The following is a 12723-nucleotide window of genomic DNA, read 5'->3' on the forward strand; positions in this document are numbered from 1 at the left end:
TCACTGGGAAACTAGTTTTTCCAGAAAATCCGCTAAAAAAAACTGCAGTCAGAACCCTATCAGAGTTCTCCCTCTGGCTCAGGCTATTCAGATGTTAATGAAGCCGCCTGGGGAGGGTGGGGGAGGGAACAGAGAGATAGGAGAGTAGCACCTCAGAATATAGCCAGAGTTGCTTGACTTGCTTGGAATGACTGTTATATCTGAGATTCCCGCGGGCGCGTCGCCTATGTGTGCTGGCTGTGTGGAGATTGCCCCCAGGGGGTCTGGCCCGCTGGAGTCACGGTCAGATCCTCCGCTTCCAGCCCCACGCCCAGCGTCAAGGCTCCCCTACTGGGACGGTGCACTCTCAACTCCAAAATCAGTCGCTGCCTCCCGGGGACTTCTCGTCCCTCCAGCTGCGTGGCCGTGCCGCCCCCGTGAACCAGGTGGGCCCCCTCCCGGGGTTAGTTCAGATGGGTGGAGTAGCTCCCCGTGCTTGTGCCGCGACCAAGTGTCCCGGCTGGAACGCTGTTCTCCCCACTCCAATACCAGTCGCTGCCTCCCGGGGACTTCTCCTAGTGGCTGCGTCCCACGCCGCCCGCGCGACCCGGCTGGTCCCCTTCCCGGGGTTAGTTCAGGGGGTGGAGCAACTCTCCGTGTTTATGGCGTACCTGCGAGCAGTCCAAATCCCTGCGGGACGGTTCCCCGGCTCGGATGTTGCTCTTTCTGCTCCAAGATCAGTCACTGCCTCCCGGGGACTTCTCCTACCGGCTGCGTCCCACGCCGCCCGTGGAACCGGCTGGTCCCCCTCCCGGGGTTAGTTCAGGGGGGTGGAGCAGGTCTCTGTGCTTGTGCCGTACCTGACTGGTACGCTGGCTCCAGGCTCTGGAAACTATCGCTGCTTCCCCGTATTAGTTCGTTCTCCGTCTCTAAATCCGTGTTTGTTGTTCAGGGTTCGTAGATTGTTATGTATGTGATCGATTCACTTGTTTTTCCGTGTCTTTGTTGTAAGAGGGATCCGAGGTAACGTCTGCCTAGTCCGCCATCTTGGCTCCGCCCCATAATCTCTTAATTTTTAAATGTTGCCAACTCATTCAAAATTTTTGTAAGACTTATACAGACCAAATAAAAGACGTATCAGTTGGATAGGCTGAACATGGCTCATTTGTGAACTCTCATTAAGAAGCTCTAATTTTTTTTTTGAGAGGTAAGCAGCTCCCCTCACCAGTGCTCTATCTCCTCTCCTGATCCCTTCCTCTCAAACCCAGGCCAAGGCGGCTACCACAGTAGACGACTTGCAGCTTCTGCAGAAGACAAGAACTTCCTATTCTTACTGACCACTTAGGTTAGCTAAAGTTATGCTTAGGGCATCCCAAAAGAAGAGCTCCAAGTGCCCTTTCTCCTAAAAACACTGTTACACACCGTAGCTAGGTTTGATACTTCTATTCTTCACCTATGTGTGAGTTAAATGGGCTTTTGTTGGGATAGTTTGAGAAGGTATCTATGAAGTATAATGATGTGTCTTATGTGAAAACTCATTCAGAATTCCAAAATAAAGACATATATATATAAACCTTTGGAATTCTATCATTTGTAAAATGAAGATTTTCTAAATTTTAATAATGTTGCTATTGAATTTTAAGACTTGCTTAGTGGTCTTAGGGTACTGAATAATTTAAAAGAAATTATAAAGACACATTAAAAAATATATTTGAAATTAAATATCTCTGGCATAGAATTTACTTTATGATATAAAAGGGTCCTGTATTGAGAGCAGACAAAACTCAAATTTTAATGCTTTCCTATTCTCCATCTCTAGTCTCGCATCGAAGAAGGCCGGTGGCGCAATGGTTAAGCATTCAGCTGCTAACCGAAAGGTCAGCAGTTCAAATCCACCAGCTGCTCCTCAGGAGAAAGATGTAGCAGTGTGCTTCCATACAGATTACGGCCTTGGAAATCCTATGCGGCAGTTCTACTCTGTCCTACAGGGTCACCATGAGTTAAAATTGACTCGATGGCAAAGGGTTTGGCTTGGGATTTTTATACTCAGAGCAGCCAAAGCTCACATGCTTATGCTTTCCTATTCTCCACCACTAGCCCTGCATCTTCCACTCCCCAGTCTTCCAGTATGAGGTCATGAGAACTACAAGACTCTAAAGAGAGGTACAAAAAAAAGTAAAAATGTAACTTTTACAGCACTATGAAACAATGATACCAAAGCACACTGGTATTGGACTTGCTTCTACATAGGCTAAGGTGCCACATCGCTAAGAAAGAACAAACACACTCAGATTCTTTTTGGAATAGGAGTTGATCTGACACTTGGAAATTCTGACAGAACTTTTGTTTATTTAAGGGCAAAGAAGATGGGCAAAAACATCACTCTCAACTATAGCAAGAGGTTTGAAACTAAACTTTACAGTTTTAAAAAATCTAGGAAATTTCTTCAGGTATTATAAAATTTTAATAAGTATAATGATAATAAAGCAAAATTACATCAAAAACAAAATCAAGAGAATACAAAACTGGCAAGGGCTAAAAAATGTCAAAGTTCATTCATCAAAGGAAGTGCTACTATCCTTCTGAAACGTAGTTTGTGTGGATCTGCTATAATAAATGAAGAAACCCTGGTTTTACAACGGTTCAGCATGCGGCAGCTAACTAAAATGTCAGCTGCCGGAACCCAGCAGCTGCCTCTCTGGAGAAGACATGGCAGTCCGCTTCGTAAAGACTGCAGCCTTGGAAACCCTATGGGGCAGTTCTGCTCTGTCCTGTAGGGTTGCTAAGAGTCGGAACTGACTTGGTGGCAACCGATTTTTTGTGATAATAAAGGCATACAATGCACCGAGAGATTAAAGCAGTCAACAGTCTAGGGTCTCAATACTAAAACATTCTGAGGTGTTGATTTGTTTGAAGTCTCTTATCAACCACAGTTGATCCCTAAGCTCCTCGACTTAATAAACAGTCCTTTTTTATTTATATCATATAAAAACATGGTTTATATAAGCAAAATCCATCAGGTGGAATGTAACCAGAAGTTGACAGATTTTAAGGTCTGACTAATGACTTCTGGAACAGCTTTTCTTTAAAAACGACTTTGCTTATGTATCTTGTTTTTACTTCCTGTTCCTCCAAAACTTAAAGACTAAATCCCTGTTTCATGGTAGTTCATTCAGCATCAAATGTTTACTCTTTATCTGGATTATAATCTTTTCTTTGTAAACAACAGGGGAACAGAAGACAATGTGAAATAGTGGAATAGGTAACAAACACATCTGAATTCTATTACCTTTTATAAACTTAAACTCAATTAGTATGAAATAATTTACATAGGAGAATGAACATGTTAAAGTTTTCAAGGCTTCATGACTGAATCATCGATTATATGACTTTTAGGGAGGAAAATAAACGGTTGATTTTCGTATTTTATAAAGGTGAAAAAGATACAAATTTGATAGTTTCTATGGAAGCTGGCATATGTCATGTTATAATATTCTTAGAAAAAGCACTGCAAGGAAGGAGCAAAATGTTAATATAATGGTCATCTTAAAACAGCATAATGAGGGATGATTTTTTCCCTCTTCTTCCTACTTTTCTGTTATTTCCTAGTGTTCTATAATAGGAGTATACTGCTTTCGAAATTAAAACAAGTCTCATTTAATATAGTCTTTAATGTCAGATAATATAACATTATTGTGTTGCAAGAAAAGCTAGTCCTAAGATTTATATTTTTTTCTAAGTACTTTTTTTTAAGGCAATGAATATCCTATGAAGTCTAGAAATTTGTTCTCGAACAAAAACATAGAAGTAATTTTACCTGTTCCTTTACGTGCAAGCTCCATACTCCATGGGGGTTTCGTGGTGGGTGTGCCATCGCAGCCTGATGAGTGCTGGGGTGCTAAAGCCGACCGGGAACTAGCTGGCCGAATTTTAGAGAGCCCTAAAATACCAAACAAAGGGGAAAAGGAATTCATTTCTTTGTTTCTCAAAAGAAGAAAACAGCCTGACAGGCTTCATAAGTTAACCTTAAAACCAGAGGCAGTTCAACCACAGTAAAATTCTAATAATAAAAAGAATACCATTTTTAAAACCACTGAAGATCCCATTTGATTCTTTGTCATGGTTCCTATCTGCTTAAGTCTGAAAACAACATGACTTTAAGACAGACAGTAAGTTTGAGTGACTTGCTTAATATTTAAATTAAATTTGGTATTTTGGGACAGGAATCATGTCATATTTTTAATATTCATGTGGAACTCTGCATATAATAAAGTTTGCCCTGTCTCTGAAAACACCGCTAATAAATTCCATTATAATATTTACTCAACTAACACATCAAAATAATGGAGGGGTTACAGAAGACATTTAAAACAGAAAATGGTTTAATGGTGTAACGAGAACAGCGTTGTTCTAGGTATTAGGAGACCTGGGCTCTGATCCCAAACTCATCGACAAATTAGATATATGATTGGGGCAAGACATTTTATCTCTTTGTGTCTCCATTCCATCATTTGCCACATACATATAGCACTGTTGTAGGTGGGTAAGAGCATCAGACAGGAAAGTCCTAGTCTGCCATTACTTGGGTGTATCACCTAAGGCAAGTAATTTAACATCTCTTAAAAAAAAAAAAAAATTTTTTTTTTTTTTTTTTGCTCAGCTTCCCTTATCTATAAAATGAACGGAATAGATAAACAATCCTTAAGATCTCTTACAAGTATAAAAGCCAAATAATTCACCACCTATCCCTTTTCAAATACATCTCCTTGATTCATATTTACTTAAAGTCAGTTCTTAAACTTTACTAAGGAGCCCTGGTGGCACAATGTTTAAGCACTCAACAGCTAACCAACAGTTGGTAGTTCAAAACCCACCAACAGCTCTACAGAAGAAAGGCCTGGCAATATGCTTCTGTAAAGATTATAGCCAAGAAAACCTTATGGGGCAGTTGTATTCTGACACATGAGGTTGCTATGAGTTAGAATCAACTTGACAGCACCCAACAACGGCGACAACAAAATATTACTAGTTGACTCTAGATTACTAAAAAACCCATTGCTGTCAAGTCAATTCCAACCCATAGCGACCGTATAGGACAGAGTAGAAGTGCGCCATAGAGTTTCCAAGGAGCGCCTGGTGGATTTGAACTACAGACCTTTTGGTTAGCTGCCGTAGCTCTTAACCACTACACCACCAGGGTTTCCTCTAGATTACTAAAAAAAAAAAAATAATAATTTAGGTCTCAAAGCACAAACAAAAAGCAGACCAGGGTGGTTGAGGTGGATGTCGTACAAATGTAACATTTAAAAAAAAAAAAAACCCTCACTTGAGTATAAAGATCATAAAAGACGACCACCACTTTGTATGAACATGCTTTTCAAATAAAAAGAAAAAAAAAAAAAGAAAGAAACAGAAAAAAAATCATAAGTCATAATAAAAGAAATGTATTTTGAAGTAAATCTGATTTATCATTTTATAGTTACTCAATTGGTATTTTAAAATCATTATACCAATGACAATAAAACAGTGTTATGATAGATACAAAAAAGATGATAAATGAAAATTAATGAATCAAGATAGATGAATATTAGAAGCACAATGTTGAGTGAAAAAAGCAAGTCATGTTGAATAACAGACCGTCTTCATAAAATCTAAAAACCAAGCACAAGTAAGCATGTAGGGTTGTGCATTTATGTGGTACACTGTAAAGAGAAGCAACGGAATGATCAAGAAAAAGAAAACCCAGCACAGTAAAAGCAGCGGGACAGAACCAGGGAGGAAGCTCACAAGGAACTTCCTGGAGCTTCAGGGGGTATGGCATACATGTTATGTTGGGGGATGGGTTTTGTTTTGTTTGTTTTACTACTATATTTCATAACTTACATCGTTACATCACATACTTTTTAAATGAAACAAAAAAATTCTGATGACATAAACTAGAAAAATCTCTTCGGAAAGCATTATGGCAATATGTATCAGCTACGAAAATCTTCTGAAGACAAACAGCTCATAATATAGTTAAAAACGAATCTTATCACTAGTAACCCATTTGGAGGAATTTATCTTAAGAACGTAATTTCACAAAAAAGGAACAAAATCTTTTGCATGAAGATATTCAGTGCAGAATTATCTATAATAAATAAAAATTAGAAACAACCTAAATGCCTACCAACAGAGAAATAATAAATAACAGTACATCAACTCAATAGTGTCTTAGGTAGTATTTTCAAACAAAGACATTATGACGCTATGAGAGATGCATGTTAAAATCTATATATTATGTGGAAAAAGCAGGGAAAAATAGAAAGCAGTTGCGTTATGTGCAGAATTAATTTTAGTCAAAAAATCTTAATGTAATTAAGGTTACACTATTTATAAAAAACAGATTCAGTATTTTATTTTGAACTTTAAAAGTAAAAAAAAAAAGAAAGAAATTAAAGCTGCTGGAAGGAATCTGATGGACAGATTTTATTAAAAAAGCAAATACAGAAGTGCACCAAATATTAAAAAAAAATTTTTTTTCTTTATTCCTTTGCCTATATGTATTATGATATAATCTAGTGTTTTATGCTGGTTACTTTTAAACTTTATGATTGTTCATTTGAAAATAAAGCAACATGCCATATAATAAATGCTACCATTTGAGTCCTCTCCATCACCCCAGTGAGTTGCAGTACAATAATCCTACCTGGAGTTGAGGGCCTTTCCAGCATGTTCAAATGATGAGAAATGAAAGCCTGGCTATCATGAACAGTATCCATATCAATTTCCTCCTCGTCTTGGGAATTTGAGAACTATAACACACACACACACAAAAAAAACAAGGGAGGGAAAGAGCCATTACATGACTTCATGTCTCGATCTTAATTCCTAAGAAAGGTAGCAGAAAAGCCATTAGGATATGCCCCCAAATAATCTTAAAAGGAAAAGTAGTATCTTTTCCTCAAAACAAATTAAGAGAAAGAAAAAATTAGGTGGTCCAGCCCCCAAAAGAGGCTGACTGGTAATTACTGGAAATGCAGTAACGACTAAATTCAATTCCTGTGTTGTGATAAGGACTGAGCTGTGATGGCATGTGCACACATAGTTTCTCCCCCAAACAGAGAGAAATACATGATAATAGAACTTAAACAATCAGTTGGAATGTCTTAGATGGACATTTGGGATATTTTATGATTCAGTCTGTCCCATGTGTTTTTGCTAAGGAAAAACCATTACAAGTATTCAAAAAGATTTACAAGAAGGTGAATACCCTACACTGTTAATACAGGTTTAACCTGTATTTCTTACTCTGATTTTGAGTTTGACTTTACTGCTATCCTCATTCTTCTCCAGTATTTGACCAGGTTCTAGTGGGGACCCCAGTGATGTATCAGCCTTCCTCTTCACTCCCTGCTGATGAGCTGATATATTACATGATGCTTCCTTGGCAAGGTGATCATCTTCCTGTGGCAATATTCAAGATCAAAATTAGATTTCTGAAGACAAGTAGCTCATATTATAGCTGAAAGCTAACAGCTAAAGCAACCACGCAGATCGGGGCAAGCCCAGTGCCTAAAAGTTACCAGCCATGGGCTTAAAATAATTTAACCTTTTCCTATCTGCTGGTTTTGTAGCGGGGCGGTGGGGGTGGGAAGGGGGGAAGCGAGTGAAGCTTCAAAAAAAGAATATATTTAAGCGAAGTTTTTGAGCTTGTCCCAAAAGAACATGGTGTTGCTTTCTCCTCTCATTCTGAGGACTACAAGTGTGAATGTGGATAACAGATTAAAAAAACTTTACCAGTCCATTCTAGATTAACAAATATGAGCAAGAATTATAGACATATTCACTTTCACAGGTTTATAAATATTCAGATCTGAAAGAGATCTATAATGAAACTCTTTTTTCTATGGAAGGAGTTGTATTACTTCTTCATAACCCAAAACTATAAAATACATTTAAAATTCAGAATAAGTTAGATTTTACTTTATAAAATTGAAGTGAATAAGAAAATTTCAAATGACTAGCACAGGCAGAATCTAAAGTCTTAAAATGTCAAAACAACAGTAGGGAATTGCCAGGCAAGTAATCTGGTCTAAATATTGGTAAAAAATGAAACTCGAACTGTTGGGGACATTTTGTCATCAATCAGGGAATCATCTATGGAGAAATTTCAAATTACAGTAACGTAATTAATTCTATGTATCATAAAGGTTTTTCTACAAGGATTGGTGGTTTTATAATGCATTCTTGTTGTTAAGTGTCAAGTCAGTTTCGACACACAGCAACCCTGTGTACAGCAGAACGAAACATTGCCTGGTCCTGTGCCATCCTCATAATAGTTATTAATGCTTAAGCCCACTGCTGCAGCCACTGTGTCAATCCATCTCGTTGAGGGTCTTTCTCTTTTTTGAAGCCTCTGTACTTTACCAAGCATTATGCCCTTCTCCAGGGACTGATGTCTCCTGATAACATGTCCAAAGTACGTGAGACACAGTCCTGCCATCCCTGCTTCTAAAGGGCATTCTGGCTGTACTTCTTCCAAGACAGATTTGTTCATTCTTTTGGCAGCCCACATGGTATATGCAACATTCTTCGATAACATCATAATTCAAAGGCATCAATTCTTCAGTGTTTCTTATTCATTGCCCAGCTTTTGCATGCATATGAACTGCCTGAAAACACCATGGCTTGAGTCAGGCGCACTTTAGTTTTCAAGGTGACATCTTTGTTTTTTAACACTTTAAAGAGGTCCTTTGCAGCAGATTTACCCGATGCAATGCATCATTTGATTTCTTGACTTCTGCTTCCATGAGTGTTGATTGTGGATCCACATTAAATGAAATCTTTGACAACTTCAGTCTTTTCCCAGTTTATTATGATGTTGCTCACTGGTCCAGTTGTGAGGATTTTTGTTTTATGTTGAGGTGTAATCCATACTGAAGGCTGTAGTCTTTGATCTTCATCAGTAAGTGCTTCAAGTTCTCTTCACTTTCATCAAGCAAAGCTGGGCCATCTGCATAATACAGGTTGTTAATGAGTCTTCCTCCAATCCTGATGCCCCATTCTTCTTCATATAGTCCAGCTTCTAGGGTTATTTGCTCAGCATACAAACTGAACAAGTACAGCAAAAGAATACAACCCTGATGCACACCTTTCCTAACTTTAAACCAATCAGTATCCCCTTGTTCTGTTCGAACAACTGCCTCTTGATCTACATACAGTTTCCTCATGAGCACAATTAAGTGTTCTGGAATTCCCATTCTTTGCAATGTTATCCATAATTTGTTATGATCCACATAGTTGAGTGTCTTTTCACCGTCAATAAAACACAGGCAAACCTCCCTCTGGTATTCTCTACTCACAGCCAGGATCCATCTGACATCACCAATGATATCTCTGGTTCCATGCCCTCTTCTGAATCCAACTTGAATTTCTGGCAGTTCCCTGTTGACGAACTGCTACAGGCGCTTTTGAACGATCTTTAGCAAAATTTTACTTGCGTGTGACACTAGTGATGATGTTCGATAATTTCCACACTCGGTTAGATCACCTTTCTTTGGAATAGGTATAAATATGGATCTCTTCTAGTTGGCTAGCCAAGTAGTTGTCTTCCAAGTTTCTTGGTATAGACAAGTGAGCACTTCTAGCGCTGCATCCGTCTGTTAAAACATTTCATTTGGTATTCTGTCAATTCCTGGAATTTACAGGAGCCCTGGTGGTGCAGTGGTTAAGAGCTTGGCTGCTAACCAAAAGGTCGGCAGTTCAAATCCACCAGCTGGTCCTTGGAAACCCTATGGGGCAGTTCTATTCTGTCCTGGAGGGTTGCTATGAGTTGGAATTGATTCGGCAGCAATGGGTTTATAAGCATAGCTACAAATAAAAGCTTTTCTGAAGGCAAACAAACACATATATATAAACAAAAAAAATGTAACGCACAATCTCTTCATAAATCAATGGGTTATTCATTCATCTAGCTATTCATTTATCTATCTTCAGTTCAGTTCATTCAGCTACTTATCTACCTATCTATCATCTACCTATGTATCACCTATCTACCTACCCACCTACCTCTCACCTACCTCCCTACCTACCTATCTACCTGCCTGCCTACCTAACTACCTAATTAATTTGACGAGCATTTGCCAGGCACTTTAGAATTGTGCTAGGTATCACCCATAGCAGCAATGAAAAAAACAAGGCCCTGTGTTCAGATGGCTTACTATTAACATAAACAAACCTATTGCCGTCGAGTGGATTCTGACTCATAGCGACCCTACAGGACAAGGTAGAACTGCCCCATAGAGTTTTCAAGGAGTGCCTGGTGGATTTGAACTGCTGACTTTTTGGTTAGCAGCTGTAGCACTTTACTACTATGCCACCAGGGTTTCCACCACTAATATAGAAGGGCAAAATATGTTAAATATGTAACAGATTCTATGTTCATTTCAATTTTCTGCTACTCAAAGCAGAAACTCTATGCTCAAGTACAAAAAAAATCATCTTTCACCACAAAAGGAGTAAATGTGCTAGCAGCACATCACTTGTTCCGTGCAGCTTTGTGGTTGTCAGGAGCACCTTATAAACTGTAAAGCGCTAAACAAACGTCAGCTGCCACTTTCTTATATGGTACAAGAAACTGTTAGTGGCTATAAAATTCACCAGTTCAAACGAAGAAAAACTAATTTCTCTAGATAGCTGTATACAATAAAACAACATCTTCTGTAATACATGTAATTCTTACGGTGTTCTGAAATCCAACTAGCTGTGGGTGGCTTAGATTACTCGCAGCTTCTTGGTTGCCTGCTACTGCCTCTGGAATTATGGTAGGATTCAACACAGCTTTTTTCTCCTTCAGATTAAGAACCAACCCAAGTTCTGGTAAAGGTAAACAGGAAGGTCTACTGAGGCCAAAAAGTGTGAAGTACAGGTCCACAGCGCCACACCGTAACCTCCAGTCATGTGAAGTACCTATGAAGTAAATAATAAAGAAATGAAAATCAATATGCACACTGACCTACACATTTTTAATTGTTCTACAATCTGTATAAGAAAAGAAGGATTATCAGTCATCCACTTACTAGCCCCTTTGGCAAGCCCTGTACTCTAAAAATTCACCTTAGCCCAATATTTAACAAAATAGTTACAGAAACAATAAATTCTGATGAATGAACTAACAAATTTTTTAATTGGAGAAATTTTGTTATCCACCATTCTTATAAAATATTAGACATGAACAAAAATCTAACATTCCAAAAACAGTATTTTTTTTCTGGCCTGAAATCTTCCTTTTCATTCTTCCTCCCCAATAACTACTCCACATTCATTCACCCTCTGTTCATCTTGACTGATTTTCTTCTTTACTAGCCTGTTAGTTAGGAAGACAGTACCCCATGAGCCTTTATGAACCTTATCGCTTGAAACAAATTCTCTTAACTCTAGAATGTATTATTTTCAGCTTTTAAATATGGTAAGAAATACTATGACTACTTGAAAATACCACAATTCTAAACCTTGACTTACGGTAGTGGAAGGAAATATTTTGTTAAGCACCATGATATTTGTTTGTTGTCCTAAGAATTTATGAAAAAACAAAACAAACAAAAAACCACTGAGAAGCAGCCACAGTGGTGGCAACAGGTAGTGTAAAACATGCATTTGACCAAAAGAAGACTGGCTATGTAGAAAGTTAATCATTAAACTAGTTGACAGACTAGACGCAAGTTCTTTCCATTTCTCTGGGTATCAGTTTTTTTCATTTCCAAGGGTTTTGGTCTCGTATCTCTCCCCACTGCAATGACAGACCAGAACTTATTGACACCAGAACTCTTTCCCACCATCCTTTGCTTCCCAATAGACCACTTCAGGTAGACACTGCAATAAACTAAACTGCCTGACAAAATGAAACTTGTCATCTAATTAAAAAAAAAAACCAAACCCAGTGCCGTTGAGTTGATTCTGACTCATAGCGACCCTACAGGACAAGGTAGAACTGCCCCATAGAGTTTCCAAGGATCGCCTGGTGGATTTGAACTGCCGACCTTCTGGTTAGCAGCTGTCACACTTAACCACTACACCAACAGGGTTTCCTATGTGTCATCTAGGGTTAGATAATCTCTATGGCTTCTAGACCATGAATTTAAAATGATCTGGAGAATTCAAGGAAGTAGAAGAAATATGGGAATTCTTCTGGATAAGAAAAACAAACCCTATGATTACTTACATTTGACCAAGAACTGTGGTTTCAAAATAGCATTATAATGTTTAAAGGTGAAACAAAAATGAAAGAAGAAATTTCAACAGTAAATTTGGACATCATGAACATTACACTTGGTGGTTTTCAACAACAAATATTACACTAAGTAAATAAATTGTTATCTAGTAGTGATTCTGATGAGAGTTCGTCTCATGGATTTAGGTAATTAAAATAGTAGTCCTCTCTTATCTGCGGTTGTCCTTTCCACATTTAGGTCCAAAAATATTAAATGTAAAATTCCAGAATTAAACAATTCATAAGTTTTAAATTGCACACCATTCTGAGCAGCATGATGAAATATCCTACTCTCCCACTCTGTTCTGCCTGGGATGTGAATCATCCCTTTGTCCAGAGTATCCACACTGTATACTCTACCCGCCTGTGAGTCACTTAGTAGCCATCTCGGTTATCAGATCGACTGTCATAGCGCTTGTGTTCAAGTAACCCTTATTTTACTTAATAATGGCCCCAAAGCGCAAGAGTAGTAATGCTGGCCATTCTGGTATGTC

The 12723-nt window shown here is 38.4% G+C and overlaps 1 protein-coding gene across 3 annotated transcripts in view; it reads right to left on the reverse strand.

The window, feature by feature from the left end:
- TAF2 (TATA-box binding protein associated factor 2) overlaps positions 1–12723 on the reverse strand; it is an 89875-nt gene that overhangs the window by 10868 nt on the left and 66284 nt on the right. For 2 of the 3 annotated variants that reach the window (XM_064268014.1, XM_064268012.1), the window contains 4 exons: positions 10703–10929; positions 7270–7425; positions 6668–6773; positions 3797–3919 (listed from right to left, as the gene is read on the reverse strand). In XM_064268014.1, coding sequence (XP_064124084.1) covers positions 3797–3919; positions 6668–6773; positions 7270–7425; positions 10703–10929 — 612 coding nt within the window. The remainder of the gene's footprint in view (positions 1–3796; positions 3920–6667; positions 6774–7269; positions 7426–10702; positions 10930–12723) is intronic. The other variant, XM_064268013.1, reaches the window with a different exon arrangement.

Source organism: Loxodonta africana, chromosome 14, assembly GCF_030014295.1.
Source record: "Loxodonta africana isolate mLoxAfr1 chromosome 14, mLoxAfr1.hap2, whole genome shotgun sequence".
NCBI classification, from domain to species: Eukaryota; Metazoa; Chordata; class Mammalia; order Proboscidea; family Elephantidae; genus Loxodonta; species Loxodonta africana.